This window comes from Ranitomeya variabilis, chromosome 2 (genome assembly GCF_051348905.1).
Source record: "Ranitomeya variabilis isolate aRanVar5 chromosome 2, aRanVar5.hap1, whole genome shotgun sequence".
Classification (NCBI taxonomy): Eukaryota; Metazoa; Chordata; class Amphibia; order Anura; family Dendrobatidae; genus Ranitomeya; species Ranitomeya variabilis.
In genome coordinates, this window is record NC_135233.1 from 698,937,664 (window position 1) to 698,955,331 (window position 17,668).

The following is a 17,668-nucleotide window of genomic DNA, read 5'->3' on the forward strand; positions in this document are numbered from 1 at the left end:
TCTATCCATGTGGTTTATTCCTATCCTCCTATGTTCCCTTGCAATCCATATTCACCGCCCAATTCCCCCTCCATCACAAATCATACACATCAGCTCCTCTCTCCTTCCCTCTCCCATGTACAGCTCCCATGCACTTCTCACCTTCCTGAAAAACCTCAGCCCATCTTGCCCAAACACACTGCACAAAAAAACTTCATACAATTCCAAAAACTACTTTCTCTTTATCCTAATCCTACTGATTTCAGGGGACATCTGTTGTGAATTTGGATTCTGGGCTCCCCCAGTGGCTACTGGTGGAATTGAACTGGTGTCTTCATCTTCTCTGTTCACCTGTTCCCATCAAGATGTGGGAGTCGCTATATAACCTTGCTGCTCTGTTAGTTGCTTGCCGGTCAACAATGTTATCAGAAGCCTCTCTGTGCTTGTTCCTGCTCCTAGACAACTACTAGATAAGTTGGACTCTTGTCCATGTTTGTTTTTGCATTTTTGTTCCAGTTCACAGCTGTAGTTTCGTTACTGTGTCTGGAAAGCTCTTGTGAACAGGAATTGCCACTCTGGTGTTATGAGTTAATGCCAGAGTTTTAAAGTAATTTCTGGATGGTGTTTTTGATAGGGTTTTCAGCTGACCATGAAAGTGTCCTTTCTGTCTTCTGCTATGTAGTAAGTGGACCTCAAATTTGCTAAACCTATTTTCATACTACGTTTGTTATTTCATCTCAACTCACCGCCAATACATGTGGGGGGCCTCTGTCTCCTTTCGGGGTATTTCTCTAGAGGTGAGCTAGGACTAATATTTTCCTCTGCTAGTTTTATTTAGTCCTCCGGCTGGTGCTGGGCATCTAGAATCAACGTAGGCATGCTACCCGGCCACTGCTAGTTGTGCGTTAGGTTTAGTTCATGGTCAGCTCAGTTCCCATCTTCCAAGAGCTAGTTCCTATATATGCTTATGCTATGTTCTCTTGCCATTGAGATCATGACAGTTTGACCGGCCCTCAAAGTGTTAATTGTTTGGGCTGAAGCAGGAGAAAAAGAAGTGTTGAAGGGAAATTTTTTTTTTTTTCCCCTCAGAGTTTTGCTGCCTAGCCCTTAATTGCTGTCTAGCTGCTTCTTACCTCCTCTTAACCCTTGAATGGCTCTGTGTCCACCTGTTTGTAATGGATCTTCAGAGTGTAACTGCAGGTTTGAATAATCTCGCCACGAAGGTGCAAAATTTGCAAGATTTTGTTTGTCATGCACCTGTATCTGAGCCGAGAATTCCTTTGCCGGAATTTTTCTCGGGGAATAGATCCGGGTTTCAGAATTTTCGAAATAATTGCAAATTATTTTTGTCCCTGAAATCTCGCTCTGCCGGAGACCCTGCACAGCAGGTCAGGATTGTGATTTCCTTGCTCCGGGGCGACCCTCAAGACTGGGCTTTTTCATTGACACCAGGGGATCCTGCGTTGCTCAATGTGGATGCGTTTTTTCTGGCCTTGGGGTTGCTTTATGACGAACCTCATTTGGAGCTTCAGGCAGAAAAAACTTTGATGTCCCTATCTCAGGGGCAAGATGAAGCGGAAATTTACTGCCAAAGATTCCGTAAATGGTCTGTGCTTACTCAGTGGAATGAGTGCGCCCTGGCGGCGACTTTCAGAGAGGGTCTCTCTGATGCCATTAAGGATGTTATGGTGGGGTTCCCTGTGCCTGCGGGTCTGAATGAGTCCATGACAATGGCTATTCAGATCGATAGGCGTTTGCGGGAGCGCAAACCAGTGCACCATCTGGCGGTGTCCACTGAGAAGTCGCCAGAGAGTATGCAGTGTGATAGAATTCTGTCCCGAAGCGAGCGGCAGAATTTTAGACGGAAAAATGGGTTGTGTTTCTATTGTGGTGATTCTACTCATGTTATATCAGCATGCTCTAAGCGCACTAGGAAGCTTGGTAAATCTGTTTCCATTTGCACCTTACCGTCTAAATTTATTCTATCTGTGACCCTGATTTGCTCTTTGTCATCTATTACCACGGACGCCTATGTCGACTCTGGCGCCGCTTTGAGTCTTATGGATTGGTCCTTTGCCAAACGCTGTGGGTATGATTTAGAGCCTTTGGAGACTCCTATTCCTCTGAAGGGGATTGACTCCACCCCATTGGCTAATAATAAACCACAATACTGGACACAAGTAACTATGCGTATTAATCCGGATCACCAGGAGATTATTCGCTTTCTGGTGCTGTATAATCTACATGATGATTTGGTGCTAGGATTGCCTTGGCTGCAATCTCACAACCCAGTCCTCGACTGGAGAGCTATGTCTGTGTTGAGCTGGGGATGTAAGGGGGCTCATGGGGATGTACCTGTGGTTTCCATTTCATCATTCATTCCCTCTGAAATTCCTGAGTTCCTGTCTGACTATCGTGACGTCTTTGAAGAATCCAAGCTTGGTTCGTTACCTCCGCACCGAGAGTGCGATTGTGCCATAGATTTAATCCCGGGTAGTAAATACCCAAAGGGTCGTTTATTTAATCTGTCTGTGCCTGAACATGCTGCTATGCGAGAATATATAAAGGAGTCCTTGGAAAAGGGACATATTCGTCCATCGTCATCTCCCTTAGGAGCCGGTTTTTTCTTTGTGTCAAAAAAAGACGGCTCTTTGAGACCATGTATTGATTATCGGCTTTTGAATAAAATCACTGTTAAATATCAATACCCATTGCCGTTGCTGACTGATTTGTTTGCTCGCATAAAGGGGGCCAAGTGGTTCTCTAAGATTGACCTTCGTGGGGCGTATAATTTGGTGCGAATCAGGCAGGGGGATGAGTGGAAAACCGCATTTAATACGCCCGAGGGCCACTTTGAGTATTTAGTGATGCCTTTTGGTCTTTCTAATGCTCCGTCAGTTTTCCAGTCCTTTATGCATGATATTTTTCGCGATTATTTGGATAAATTTATGATTGTGTATCTGGATGATATTCTGATTTTTTCGGATGACTGGGACTCTCATGTCCAGCAAGTCAGGAGGGTTTTTCAGGTTTTGCGGTCTAATTCTTTGTGTGTGAAGGGTTCTAAGTGTGTTTTTGGGGTACAGAGGATTTCCTTTTTGGGATATATTTTTTCCCCCTCTTCCATTGAAATGGATCCTGTCAAGGTTCAAGCTATTTGTGATTGGACGCAGCCCTCTTCTCTTAAGAGTCTTCAGAAATTTTTGGGCTTTGCTAACTTTTATCGTCGATTTATTGCTGGTTTTTCGGATATTGCTAAACCATTGACCGATTTGACTAAGAAGGGTGCTGATGTTGCTGATTGGTCCCCTGATGCTGTGGAGGCCTTTCGGGAGCTTAAGCGCCGTTTTTCCTCTGCCCCTGTGTTGCGTCAGCCTGATGTTGCTCTACCTTTTCAGGTTGAGGTCGACGCTTCTGAGATCGGAGCTGGGGCAGTGTTGTCGCAGAAAAGTTCTGACTGCTCCGTGATGAGGCCTTGTGCCTTCTTTTCCCGTAAATTTTCGCCCGCTGAGCGGAATTATGATGTTGGGAATCGGGAGCTTTTGGCCATGAAGTGGGCTTTTGAGGAGTGGCGCCATTGGCTTGAGGGGGCCAGACATCAGGTGGTGGTATTGACTGACCACAAAAATTTGATTTATCTTGAGACCGCCAGGCGCCTGAATCCTAGACAGGCGCGCTGGTCATTATTTTTCTCTCGGTTTGATTTTGTGGTGTCATACCTGCCGGGTTCTAAGAATGTTAAGGCGGATGCCCTTTCTAGGAGTTTTGAGCCTGACTCGCCTGGTAACTCTGAGCCCACAGGTATCCTTAAGGATGGAGTGGTATTGTCAGCCGTTTCTCCAGACCTGCGGCGGGCCTTGCAGGAGTTTCAGGCGGATAGACCTGATCGTTGCCCACCTGATAAACTGTTTGTTCCTGATGATTGGACCAGTAGAGTCATCTCTGAGGTTCATTCTTCTGCGTTGGCAGGTCATCCTGGCATTTTTGGTACCAGGGATTTGGTGGCAAGGTCCTTCTGGTGGCCTTCCCTGTCACGAGATGTGCGAGGCTTTGTGCAGTCTTGTGACGTTTGTGCTCGGGCCAAGCCTTGTTGTTCTCGGGCTAGTGGATTATTGTTGCCCTTGCCTATTCCTAAGAGGCCTTGGACGCACATCTCGATGGATTTTATTTCAGATCTGCCTGTTTCTCAGAAGATGTCTGTCATCTGGGTGGTGTGTGACCGTTTTTCTAAGATGGTCCATTTGGTTCCTCTGCCCAAGTTACCTTCTTCTTCCGAGTTGGTTCCTCTGTTTTTTCAAAATGTTGTTCGTTTGCATGGTATTCCTGAGAATATCGTTTCTGACAGAGGGACCCAATTCGTGTCTAGATTTTGGCGGGCATTCTGTGCTAGGATGGGCATAGATTTATCTTTTTCGTCCGCTTTCCATCCTCAGACGAATGGCCAGACCGAGCGGATTAATCAGACCCTGGAGACATATCTGAGGTGTTTTGTGTCTGCTGACCAGGATGATTGGGTTGCTTTTTTGCCATTGGCGGAGTTCGCTCTCAATAATCGGGCCAGCTCTGCCACTTTGGTGTCCCCGTTTTTCTGTAATTCGGGGTTTCATCCTCGATTTTCCTCTGGTCAGGTGGAATCTTCGGATTGTCCTGGAGTGGATGCTGTGGTGGAGAGATTGCATCAGATCTGGGGGCAGGTGGTGGACAATTTGAGGTTGTCCCAGGAGAAGACTCAGCTTTTTGCCAACCGCCACCGTCATGTTGGTCCTCGGCTTTCTGTTGGGGATTTGGTGTGGTTGTCTTCTCGTTTTGTCCCTATGAGGGTCTCTTCTCCTAAGTTTAAGCCTCGGTTTATTGGCCCGTATAAGATATTGGAGATTCTTAACCCTGTTTCCTTCCGTTTGGACCTCCCTGCATCCTTTTCTATTCATAACGTTTTTCATCGGTCATTATTGCGCAGGTATGAGGTACCGGTTGTGCCTTCCGTTGAGCCTCCTGCTCCGGTGTTGGTTGAGGGTGAGTTGGAGTACGTTGTGGAGAAAATCTTAGACTCTCGTGTTTCCAGACGGAGACTCCAGTATCTGGTCAAGTGGAAGGGATACGGCCAGGAGGATAATTCTTGGGTGAATGCATCTGATGTTCATGCCTCCGATCTGGTTCGTGCCTTTCATAGGGCCCATCCTGATCGCCCTGGTGGTTCTGGTGAGGGTTCGGTGCCCCCTCCTTGAGGGGGGGGTACTGTTGTGAATTTGGATTCTGGGCTCCCCCGGTGGCTACTGGTGGAATTGAACTGGTGTCTTCATCTTCTCTGTTCACCTGTTCCCATCAAGATGTGGGAGTCGCTATATAACCTTGCTGCTCTGTTAGTTGCTTGCCGGTCAACAATGTTATCAGAAGCCTCTCTGTGCTTGTTCCTGCTCCTAGACAACTACTAGATAAGTTGGACTCTTGTCCATGTTTGTTTTTGCATTTTTGTTCCAGTTCACAGCTGTAGTTTCGTTACTGTGTCTGGAAAGCTCTTGTGAACAGGAATTGCCACTCTGGTGTTATGAGTTAATGCCAGAGTTTTAAAGTAATTTCTGGATGGTGTTTTTGATAGGGTTTTCAGCTGACCATGAAAGTGTCCTTTCTGTCTTCTGCTATGTAGTAAGTGGACCTCAAATTTGCTAAACCTATTTTCATACTACGTTTGTTATTTCATCTCAACTCACCGCCAATACATGTGGGGGGCCTCTGTCTCCTTTCGGGGTATTTCTCTAGAGGTGAGCTAGGACTAATATTTTCCTCTGCTAGTTTTATTTAGTCCTCCGGCTGGTGCTGGGCATCTAGAATCAACGTAGGCATGCTACCCGGCCACTGCTAGTTGTGCGTTAGGTTTAGTTCATGGTCAGCTCAGTTCCCATCTTCCAAGAGCTAGTTCCTATATATGCTTATGCTATGTTCTCTTGCCATTGAGATCATGACAGACATCTCCCCCAACCCTGGTCCACCATCCACCAACCTCAACCCCTACCCTACCTCACATCAAAACCTTAATAATCTTACTAATATTAGTTGCACTCCTTCATCTCCTTCTTTTAATTGTGCCCTTTGGAATCCACGGTCTGTATGTAACAAGCTTCGTTTCCTACACAATTACTTTCTGAAAAACTCTCTTAATCTGTTGGCCCTCATGGAAACCTGGATTCAGGATTCTGACACGGTCTCTTCTGCTGCCATTTCCCATTGCGGCTTACAATTCTCACATTCCCCGAGACCCACAAACAGACATAGCGGTGGAGTCGGCATACTCCTGTCCCCACAATGCACTTTCCAAGTCATCCCCCCCCCCCAGCTCCATTACTCTCATTTTCTTTTTTTTGAGGTCCACATCATCAGGCTCTTTCATCCCCTCTCCCTCAGAGTAGCGGTCATATACCGGTCCCCAGGCTCACCCACCCACTTCCTGGACCATTTCTCTGCCTGGCTGCCACACTTCATGTCCTCAGAACTACCAACCCTTATCCTGGGAGACTTCAACATCCCCATTAACAGCCTCACTTCCACATCTGCATCCCAGCTTCTATCACTAACCACTTCTGTAGGCCTCTCACAGCTCTCAACCTCTGAAACACAAAAAGACGGTAACACCCTTGACCTGGTCTTTGTCTGGCTCTGTTCAATCTCCTACCTAGATAACTCACCGCTTCCCCTCTCTGACCACAACATTCTATCTTCACACTCATAATTCTTCGCCCACCCCAGCACTCTCCTACCTACCACACATTCAGAAATCTACATGCTATTACCCCTCACACACTTTCAGACTCCCTACACTTATCATTGTCCCCAATCTCCTCTTTTTCCTGTCCTGATCTGGCTGTACATCACTTCAATGACACTCTTAGAAGCACCCTTGACCAAGTAGCTCCCCTCACCCTCAGTACCTCCAAACACAGAGTAAAACAGCCCTGGCTCACATCGCAAACTCAATTTCTCCAGCAATGCTCTAGGTGTGCTGAACGCTTATGGAGGAAAACTCGCACACCAGAAGACTTCATACACTTCAAATTTATGTTAAGGACTAATGATAAGCAAATATACTCGTTACTCGAGATTTCCCGAGTACGCTCGAGTGTCCTCCGAGGATTTTTTAGTGCTCTGAGATTTAGTTTTCATCGCCTCAGCTGAATGATTTACAGCTTTTAGCCAGGCTGAGTACTTGTGGAGGTTGCCTGGTTGCTAGGGAATCCCCACATGTAATCAAGCAGGCTATTCGCTGTAAATCATCCAGCTGCGGCGAAAAAAAACTAAATCTCCGAGCACTAAAAAATACTCATCGGACACCCGAGCGTGCTCGGGAAATTTTGAGTAACGAGTATATTCGCTCATCACTATTAAGGACCTATAACTCTGCCCTTCGCCTTGCCAAACAGCCCTACTTCACCACTCTGATCTCCTCACTATCCAAGAACCCCAAGAAACTTTGACACCTTTCACTCCCTCCTCAGGGCAAAAGCACAATACCCTATCACAGACATTTGTGCTGATGACCTGGCCTCCCACTTTATAAAGAAAATAGATAATATCCGTCAGGAAATCCGCTCCCAGACACCAAGTGCAGTGACTCCCATCCCTCCCTGAATCTCCCCTGGCTCACTCTCCACATTCGATCCCATCACAGAAGAAGTCTCCTAGCTCCTCTCCTTCTCATCCAACTACATGCACCGCCGACCACATTCCCTTACATCTCCTCCAGTCTCTCTCCAATCATCACAACTCACTTAACTACAATCTTTAATCTCTCCCTCTCCTCTGGCATTTTCCCCTCCTTTTCCAAACACTCTTATCATTACTCCATTACTAAAGAAACCCGCCCTTGACCCATCCTGCACAATTAACTACAGACCGGTCTCCAATCTCCCCTTCATCTCTAAACTCTTGGAGCTCTTGGTCTACTCCCACCTTACCCGTTACCTCTATACTCATTCCCTCCTAGACCCTTCACAGTCCGGGTTTCCGCCCCATACATTCGACTGAAACTGCACTCATCAAGGTGACCAATGACCTTCTGACAGCAAAATGTAATGGTGACCACTCTCTGCTCATTCTTCTCGACCTTTCTGCCGCTTTCGACACTGTTGACCACCCTCTCCTACTATCTAGGCTCCAGTCACTAGGCATTAAGGACACTGCTCTCTCCTGGTTGTCCTATCTTTCTGACCGCTCCTTCAGTGTTCTGTTCTCTGGCTCCACTTCATCTCCTCTTCCTCTCACTGTTGGCGTACCTCAGGGCTCAGTCCTTGGCCCCCTTTTCTTCTCCCTCTATACGGCCCCAATTGGACAGACCATCAGCAGATTTGGCTTTCAGTACCATCTTTATGCTGATGACACACAACTATACACGTCATCCCCTGACCTTACCCCCGCTGTACTACAGAATGCCACTGACTGTCTGTCTGCAGTCTCCAACATCATGTCCGCTCTCTATCTGAAACTCAACCTCTCCAAAACTGAACTGCTTCTGCTCCCGCCATCTATTAACTTCCCTAAATCTGACATTTCCCTCTCCGTGGGTGGCACCATAATAACACCCCAGCAACAGGCGTGCTGTCTTGGTGTTATGTTTGACTCCGATCTCTCCTTCACCTCCCATATACAATCTATTGCCCGCTCGTGCCGCTTACACCTAAAGAACATCTCTAGAATCCGCCCGTTTCTCACCATGGAAACTACAAAAACCCTCACTGTTGCCTTGATCCACTCCCGCCTGGACTACTGCAATGCTCTATTAATTGGCCTCCCCCTTACTCGACTTTCCCCTCTCCAGTCTATCCTTAATGCAGCAGCCAGGGTTGTCCATCTAGCTAATCGTTACTCGGACGCGTCCGCTCTTCGCCATTTGTTACACTGGCTGCCCATTCATTACAGGATACAATTCAAAGTACTTGTTCTCACCCACTAAGCTCTCCACAGTGCGGCACCCCCTTACATCTCCTCCCTCATTTCTGTCTATCGGCCTAGCCGACCACTGCGCTCTGCAAATGACTTTCGACTAACCTCTGCACTAATCCGTACCTCCCACTCCTGACTCCAAGACTTCTCCGGTGCTGCGCCAATCCTCTGGAATGCTCTACCCCAAGATATTAGGACCATTCACAATGTGCATAGTTTTAGGCGCTCCCTCAAAACACATTTGTTCAGAGCGGCCTACCACGTTCACTAATCAAAGTCATTTTATGTTTGTGTGTGTAGCCCATTCACTATCTCCATCTATCCCACACCCCCTGAAGATGGCTGGACCATCATTGTAAATACATCATTGTAAATACACACCTGTACTTTATATCTCCCCCACCTCATTGTGGATTGTAAGCTCTCACGAGCAGGGTCGTCTTATTTTGCTTTAATTATTGTATTGTTAACATTGTTACTTATGACTGTTGTGTTTGAAAGTGTTAAACTGTTAAGCGCTGCAGAATATGTTGGCGCTATATAAATAAAGATTATTATTATACATCCCTATGATTGTCAGCAGCATTATTTAGATGTCAGTTTCATATGGTATTTTAGACATCTAGTTTTAAGCATCGGGTAAAACTAGTAACTCATCTCCAGTGATAAACTAATACCATATCCTAAATCATGTTTACCTTGGTTTATACCATGTTGAGGGTAAACCTAGAATTCAGAGATTTAAAGTCCTTGCTGTAGTACAACCATAAATCAGCCATGTCATTCTGTTACCTTCAGTGTCGTCACTGTATTCTCAACACGCTCTTCGAAGGACTTGAATGTAGGCGAATTCCTAGAGATGTGAGTTTAAATTAAGCAAAATTAATTAGTTACTGAGATATAAAGACCTTTCCCATCTTGGTTCTTAAAGGGGTTTTCTCAACATTATAAATTTGTAAAATTACAAATTGCTTGTAAGACTATGTTCACACAACCATATTTTCAATCTGTTCCAAAAAAAATAACATCACACGAAGAGCTCCAGGATCAATGCTTTTCAATTTGGCTGTTAAAATGACAGATTTTTCACATAACCCTAAAGTCCGAGTGAAAAAAAAAATGGCAGAATGCACTAGTTTCTTCCATATTTCAGATGAAACTCGCCTATTTAAATCTATGCGTACGCAAATAAATTTGGATCCCATACGGATCAACCATATAGCATCTAATTTTTACTGGAAGATCTGGAGCAGATAAGTGATTTTATCAAAATTGATACATCACTGGAATCCGGTTCTGTGCCCTTATATCATGCTGCTCTTAGATGAGGAAACAAAAACCAAGAGAAAAATTCACTTTAAAGACATTACAGTAGAAATATGTCCTGATAGTATTTTTTTATTAGAAGTTGGATATGCTGTATATGTCATTTATGTTTCTGTAAGAAAATACAAAGCAATCTGTGTGTTTAATCCCAGATGGTCATGTAACAATGATGCCCAGACAAGAATGTTCAGAGGGTACTGTATCCAGCATGGTTACACCAGTTTGGCTTGTCTTTCATTGCTAAATATAAAGTCGTGCTTTTGTTGTCATGTTACAATGGGAAATTAAACTTACAGATTACAATTATGTTGTCTTGAACCGTGGAGGTGAATGCCGTTATTCATATGTATTTTTCTTTATCTCTGAAGCATTGGTGCATTGTAATTGTCTGCAAAGGTTTATGTAATGAATCCCTTTTCTTTGTAGTTAATCTTTTCTTAGAAGATTGTGTCAGCGAACTGCGGACATGTATTGAGGATTCACTTTTATGACAAATTACTCAAAATACCTCACAATTGACAGGCATAATAAGTACGAAACACTGGCATCCTAAATAGAGCACTATATTCCTATTTACAGACACCATTACATATCCACTGCTGATATAATATAGTTGTGGTTACTTTTGGCATCTCAATTTCCAGAAAATACACAAAGATTCACAAATAGTAATGCTGTATTTTTCAATCTTAGGTTTGAAGGGGTTGTACCAAGTTTGCAATTTATTCCCTATCTATAGGATAAAGAATTTATTCCAGATTAGTGATGAGCGAGTGTACTCATTGCTCGGGTTTTCCTGAGCATGCTCGGGTGGTCTCCGAGTATTTATGACTGCTTGGAGATTGTTTTCTTCGCCTCAGCAGCATGATTTACAGCTACTAGCCTGCTTGATTACATGTGGGGATTACCTAGCAACCAGGCAACCCCCACATGTACTCAGCCTGGCTAATAGCTGTAAATCGTTCAGCTGCCGTGATGAAAACTAAAGCTCCGAACACTAACAAATACTCGGAGGTCACCCGAGCAACGAGTACACTGGCTCATCACTATTCCCGATTGCTGTGGGTCTGACAGCTGGGAACCCCCACCAATCTTGAGAATGAGGGTCTAGAGAGTCCCATCTGAATGGAACATAGTCACGTGCACTTCTGCTACATTCATTCTCAATAGGATAGATGGAGGTAGCCGAGCATTGCGCTCAGTTGCTGTTTGACCTTCCCTTTAAATCTCATGAAGAATGAATGCAGTGATGATGCACATGATCAACTTCAGTTCCATTCACACATCTCTCTTCACAGCCCCAATCTCATAATCAGTGGGAGTCCCAATGGTTGGACCCTATTGATCGGGAATTTACCTCCTATGCAATGGAAAGGGAATACCTTCCAAACTGGTACAACCCCTTTAACCTAGCACAAGTGGAAGCAAAATGTTAATACAATAAATGTAGATTCATGGCAAATAAAAATGTATTATGTCATTACCTCATAGCTGGCATACTTATAGAGTGACGGATTGAGTAGCTGCCATGTGAGGGCATTGTGGATAAAAAAAGAACGCACTCCATAAATTTCACAATTTATACCATTTCACTGAAACATGCAGCACACAGAAGAAACTTGATAGTTTGCACCATAAGTTGTACACTGGGTTTATGATACCTACAATAATTAGACAAGTTTCATGAACTAGATGCAAAAATTTATTAGAACATTCTGCCACCTGATGGATACCTTTCTCCATGGTCTTCAACCATCATATCCTGGGTTGGAGGGTCACTGTGTGGCCAGCATTGATATGTGGGAAATTGTGAGGCCTTATGATTTCTCCTCTGTAGCTGGTATCGGAGTTGTGAAACAGTTATCAGTTTAACTCCCAAAAATTACTATGGAGAGGGTCAAATCTAGAAATCTTCCATATGATGGGTAATCACTGTCAGGTCACTGGGAGTCCGATATCCAGCTCCTCCACTAATAGTGCAGTACGCAGTGTAAAGAGTACTATGTGGGGTGTAGAGGCTGTTCAATAGGCACTGAGCTGCAGTACCCGAGAATGGTCATTACACATTGTGCAGAGCGATACACCGTGTACTTAGAACAGAGTAATAGTTGGATTGTGGAGTTTCGAGGTGTCATACCTCCGATGAACTGATGTTGATGAACCATTCTATCAATGGACTTGGACGACCCCTTTATACTGTTAGACTTAAGCCAAAATGAAACACTTTTCGCATACATATACCAATAGGATTACTTTTGCCATATCAGAGTACATGGATCTTTGTTTCTTATACAGAAACATTAACAAGTCCAAAATGGTATTAATGTGTGCAACCTCTTCCATATCTGATGGGAATCATTCATACTGAAACTTCTTACCTAATAGAGTGCGATCTGCAGCAGAGGAATGAAAAGCATTGAGTGTTATAAAAGTTTTGAGCTACAACATAAAGGAAACACCTAATGTGAGCAGTGAACATGCAGCCTCCAGGCACAATCATGCTTAAATCTTCAAAAACACAAAAGTTGACTTATGGTATCAGGTATGCTCCCTGGGAGCTGATGGAAAAGTTTACTTGAAGTTCTACAGCCAATTTAACTTAAAAAACAAATAGCATTGTTTTCTTACTTTTCAAATGATTTTAATTATATATTTGCACAATCTAAATTTTGCGGAGAAAGTATGACACCGAATGTTTCAAAATTAAATGATTAAATATGTTAGAAAGCATGATTGTATTTTTCACAATTCGATGGTTAAATGTGTCTTAATTTGATTAGTGCAAAGGCACAGCCATTTGTTATTTTCATTCTGTTTAGTACCCAGAAGGGTGAGAAAAGGTTAAAACAAAAACAAAAAAATTGGATTTTTGTATTTAAAAAATTTATGGAAGCAGGAGAACATATCACACCATTATCACTGTCTTTAGAAGACAGATGACATTTAAGTGTGTAAATGGCCGCTTGATATGATTGAATTTTATCTCATCTGGCAGAAACCTGATCCAATATGTGTAAAATATGTCCAATCACAGTGACTGCAGCATGTAATATGAATCATATCTCAAGACAACTCTATTATAGCAAATAGAAAGGATTGTTTCAGGAAAATCGTATGAGCGATGAGAGGGACGACCGTTGGTTTTAGGCTGGGTTCAAATGACGTATGTACAATCTTCCGATTTTCATCTAAGAAAAAACTAATGATTTTTAACCCGTATTATTATCCGTACTTTCATCTGCATGTCCATTTTTTACATCCGGATTACATCTCTTATATACAGGGTGGTCCAAAAGTAGGTGGACAGAAAATAATATTTATTTAGATTTATATATAAAATTATATTTACTAACGCAAGCATAACATTGACAATTACATTTTATTCTGAACAATAATACAAAAGCCCTTAAATTTTATCAATGCAGGTGCTCAAAGTGTTTTCCATCACAATTTGCACAGCTTTGAAGTCTGCCTCTTACACTTCGACAAACATTTTTGCACAAGTCTCTTTGGGTATTAATTTCTTGAAATGCATCTCTTACGTAACTTTTCAAATCACTGACACTTTTTGGCTTTCGACTATAAACTTTGTCCTTGAGTACTCCCCCAAAGAAAAAATCTATTGGGGTCAAGTCTGGTGAACGTGCCAGCCAATCAAGTGGGCCTCTTCGGCCAATCCATTTAATAGGAAATGTTTCATCAAGATACTCGCGGACTACTCTTGAATAATGTGGAGGGGCCCCATCTTGTTGGAAATAAAGGTCATTTGAATTAGGCTGTTGCTGTAACTGGGGAACAACTTGGTTCATTAGAATTTTGAGATACTTATCTCCTGTGACTGTTCCATAAAAAAAAATGGTCCAAAAACACCAAAACTTGAAATACCACCCCAAACATTGACACCAGGCTCATTTAGTTGTTGTTCTAATGTTAAATGCAATAGATTTCAGGCTTCGTATGATGGAAGCTCGTAAAATTCCCAATTCTAAAGAGACTCTTCTGGTGGACTTTTTTGGACTCTGAACAAATGTTTCAGCAACAAGTTGCTTCTTATTTTCTGTACAGGCTGTTTTTGGTCGACCAGTTTTTGGAGCATTAAGGATTGAGCCAGTGGCATTGAATTTGTCACGAATGCGGTAAATGGTTTGTCTCTTTGGGGCTTGAGTACCAAATGTCTCAACCCAATTTGCTGTAACTGTTTCAGCATTTTGAGATTTCCAATACTCTTTTAAAATACATTTTCTTTGATCTGTATTTAAATTATTTGCCATTATGGGTTATATCTGAATTATCTGAAAAGAAAACAGATTTGAGGGAGATTTATCTGTGAAACTGAATAAGTTGCCCTTAGCATCCAGATTCCACCTTTCATCTTCCAAAGCGTCTGTGAAGAATGAATAGTGGAATCTGATTGGTTGCTAAGGGCAACTGAGTCAGTTTCACTTTACACCATGTTTGATAAATCTCCCCCTTCATAACCCTATTACACATACTGTCCACCTACTTTTGGACCACCCTATATATTAATTATTTAAAAAGTACCGTATTTTTAGGACTAGAAGACACATTTTTTTCCTCCCAAAATGTGGAGGAAAATGAAGGGTCCATCTTATAGTCCGGATGTATGGGCTCTGGCTGTGGTGGGGAGGTGGGGGAGCGGTTTCAGTGGAGCATCGGGTCACAGGAGGCTGGAGCCGGCAGCTCCGGCTAACTCCTGTGCCTGTTGCTAAAGAGAAATGAATATGCACTGCATTCCACGCCCATGGGCGTGGAGGGCAATGCATATTCATTTTTCTGGCATCCCTGGTATGAATAGCTCCATCCTGTTCCTGGAATGTAGATCCCATCCTTTTTCTTTTATAATTGGCCCCATCCTGTTCTTGGTATCCATGGCCCCATCAGGAAAGATTAAAAAAAAAAAGCATCACGCTCACCTACACATCACTCCTTCGCATCCTGCACCGGTGACTGCAGCTGCTTAATGCTTGTAAGCAGCCCATGGCAGGGACGTCATGCGCTGCTCACAAGCAGGGCACAGCTGCCAGAATATTCTGAATATTCATTTCTCTTAAGTATCGGCACACGTGACCGCTGGCCCCAGCAGGAAGCAGGCGGCTGACAGTGCGCACTACTGAAGAGGAATGCGAACTCTGATGAACGGTCCCGGTGAGTATTCTGGCAACTGTGCTCTGCTTGTGAGTAGTGCATGACGTCCCTGCCATGTGCTGCTTACAAGCATTAAGCAGCTGCTGGCACTGGTGCAGGACACTGCGAGGGAGCGCCGTGTAGGTAAGTGTAATGTTTTTGGGTTTTTTATCTTTCCTGATGGGGCCATGGAAACCAGGAACAGGATGGGGCCAATTATAAAATAAAAAGGATGGGACCAATGATACCAAGAACGGGATGGGGCCAATTATAAAAGAAAAGAGATGGGGCCAATTATAAAAGAAAAATGATGGGGCCAATCATACCAGGAAAGGGATGGGGCTAATTATAAAAGAAAAAGGATGGGGCCAATCATGCCAGGACTGGGATGGGGTCGTGCATACCAGGACCGAGATGGTGCCAATCATACCAGGATAAGGATGGGGCCATGCACACTGGAATAGGGATGAGGGAGCCATGCATACCAGGATAGGGGATATTACAGTACAGAACTGACCATTTTTTTCCTAATTTCCTCCTCTAAAACCTAGGTGCGTCTTATAGTCTGAAAAATACGGTAATTAAAAAAACTTTTCTATGTTAATAATTGCAATGAATCTGTAAAACAGATGCCATATGAATGGTGTAGACATGGCATTGTTGTATTTTTGGGATTAGTTTAGTGAATCTGATTAGAAAAATGTATCAATGATGCACGCCCATGCAAACCACCCCATTGACTTACATTTGTCCATGTGCTGTTTTGCATATAGACAGAACAGCGATGTTTACTACGATCATCTAAAAGCCTTTATACTAACGAAATATTGATGTAAATGACCAAATCTGTAACACTGATCTCATTGTTCTGCAATCTGTGTGTGACACTGAGGCTGAACCTACTCTTTAAATCACATTATTTATTATTATTTATTTTATTTTAATACATGAGGATAAAACATATTTTGTCCATTTAGCTGGATAATATCCAGTAAGAGGACTAGATATTTGGTATTGTCTTCAAAACTGGAAAGTGATGTAATCTGATAGGATTTTATGGAAATGGAAATTTAGACATGGGCATTTGTTGAAGCCAACTCATGGACCTACAAAATATTATTGTGAGCACCTCTTGCTAGTAGTTTAAGATGTCGAACAAGCACATATTATTTCAAATGTTCCCTGGTTAAAATAAACTTATTATATTAATACAGCATAAACTTTACATTTATTTAAGCACCTCATATCTCCTAGCTTCTTGCCAATGGCGCTTCCCACGTTAGTTATTGCAGCAGAAGCTTTCATCCCAGCTTGGCTTAGGGTTTCTTGTGTCTTCTTGTACCTACAATTAAAACTGCATTAATAGAAATGTAATTTCACTTTCACCAGTAACCTATAAACAGGAATTTGTGACATTTCCTCTAAAGATTAGATGGCCTATACAATGTGTTGTATTATGTTTTTGTAAGATACTTCCTTAACCCCTTAGTGATAGCCAGTTTGGTATTTAATGACCAAGCCAAATTTTACAATTCTGACCTATCACTTTGAGGTTATAGCTCTGGAATACCTCAATCCCACTGATTCTGAGAACGTTTTTTCGTGATATATTGTACTTCATGTTAGTGGTAAAATTTATTCGATATAACTTGCGTTTATGTATGAAAAAAATTGAAATTTGGCAAAAATTTAGAAAATTTTGCAATTTTCAAACTTTTAATATTTGTACCCTTAAATCAGAAAGTGGTGTCACACAAAATATTTAATACATAGCAATTCCCACATGTCAACTTTACATCACCACAATTTTGGAAACATAATTTTTTTTTGTTAGGACGTTATAAGGGTTAAAAGTTGACCAGCGATTTCTCATTTTTCTAATAATATTTACAAAATTATTTTTTTAGGGACCACCTCACGTTTGAAGTGAGTTTGGCGGTCAATATAACAGAAAATACCCAAAATTGACACCATTCTAAAAACGGCACCCCTCAAGGTGCGCAAAACCACATTCAAGAAGTTTATTAACCCTTCAGGTGCTTCACAAGAACTAAAGCAATGTGGAAGGAAAAAAATAACATTTTACTTTTTTTTACAAAAAATTTACTTTGGAACCAAATTTTTTTTATTTTCACAAGGGTATCAGGAGAAAATGATCCACTAAATTTGTTGTGCAATCTCTCTTGAGTACGCTGGTACCCAGTATGTGGGGGAAACCACTGTTTGGGCGCATGGCAGGGCTTAGAAGGGAGGAAGCACCGTTTGACTTTTTGAATTCAAAATCGGC

The 17,668-nt window shown here is 42.7% G+C and overlaps 1 protein-coding gene across 2 annotated transcripts in view; it reads right to left on the reverse strand.

Annotated features, from left to right (window-relative positions):
• TPD52L1 (TPD52 like 1) overlaps window positions 1-17,668 on the reverse strand; it is a 108,978-nt gene that overhangs the window by 15,492 nt on the left and 75,818 nt on the right. Inside the window, exons 4-7 of one of the 2 annotated variants that reach the window (XM_077289439.1) lie at window positions 16,622-16,723; window positions 12,615-12,629; window positions 11,721-11,759; window positions 9,703-9,763 (exon numbers count right to left, since the gene is read on the reverse strand). In XM_077289439.1, the coding sequence (XP_077145554.1) occupies window positions 9,703-9,763; window positions 11,721-11,759; window positions 12,615-12,629; window positions 16,622-16,723 (217 nt within the window). The remainder of the gene's footprint in view (window positions 1-9,702; window positions 9,764-11,720; window positions 11,760-12,614; window positions 12,630-16,621; window positions 16,724-17,668) is intronic. The other variant, XM_077289440.1, reaches the window with a different exon arrangement.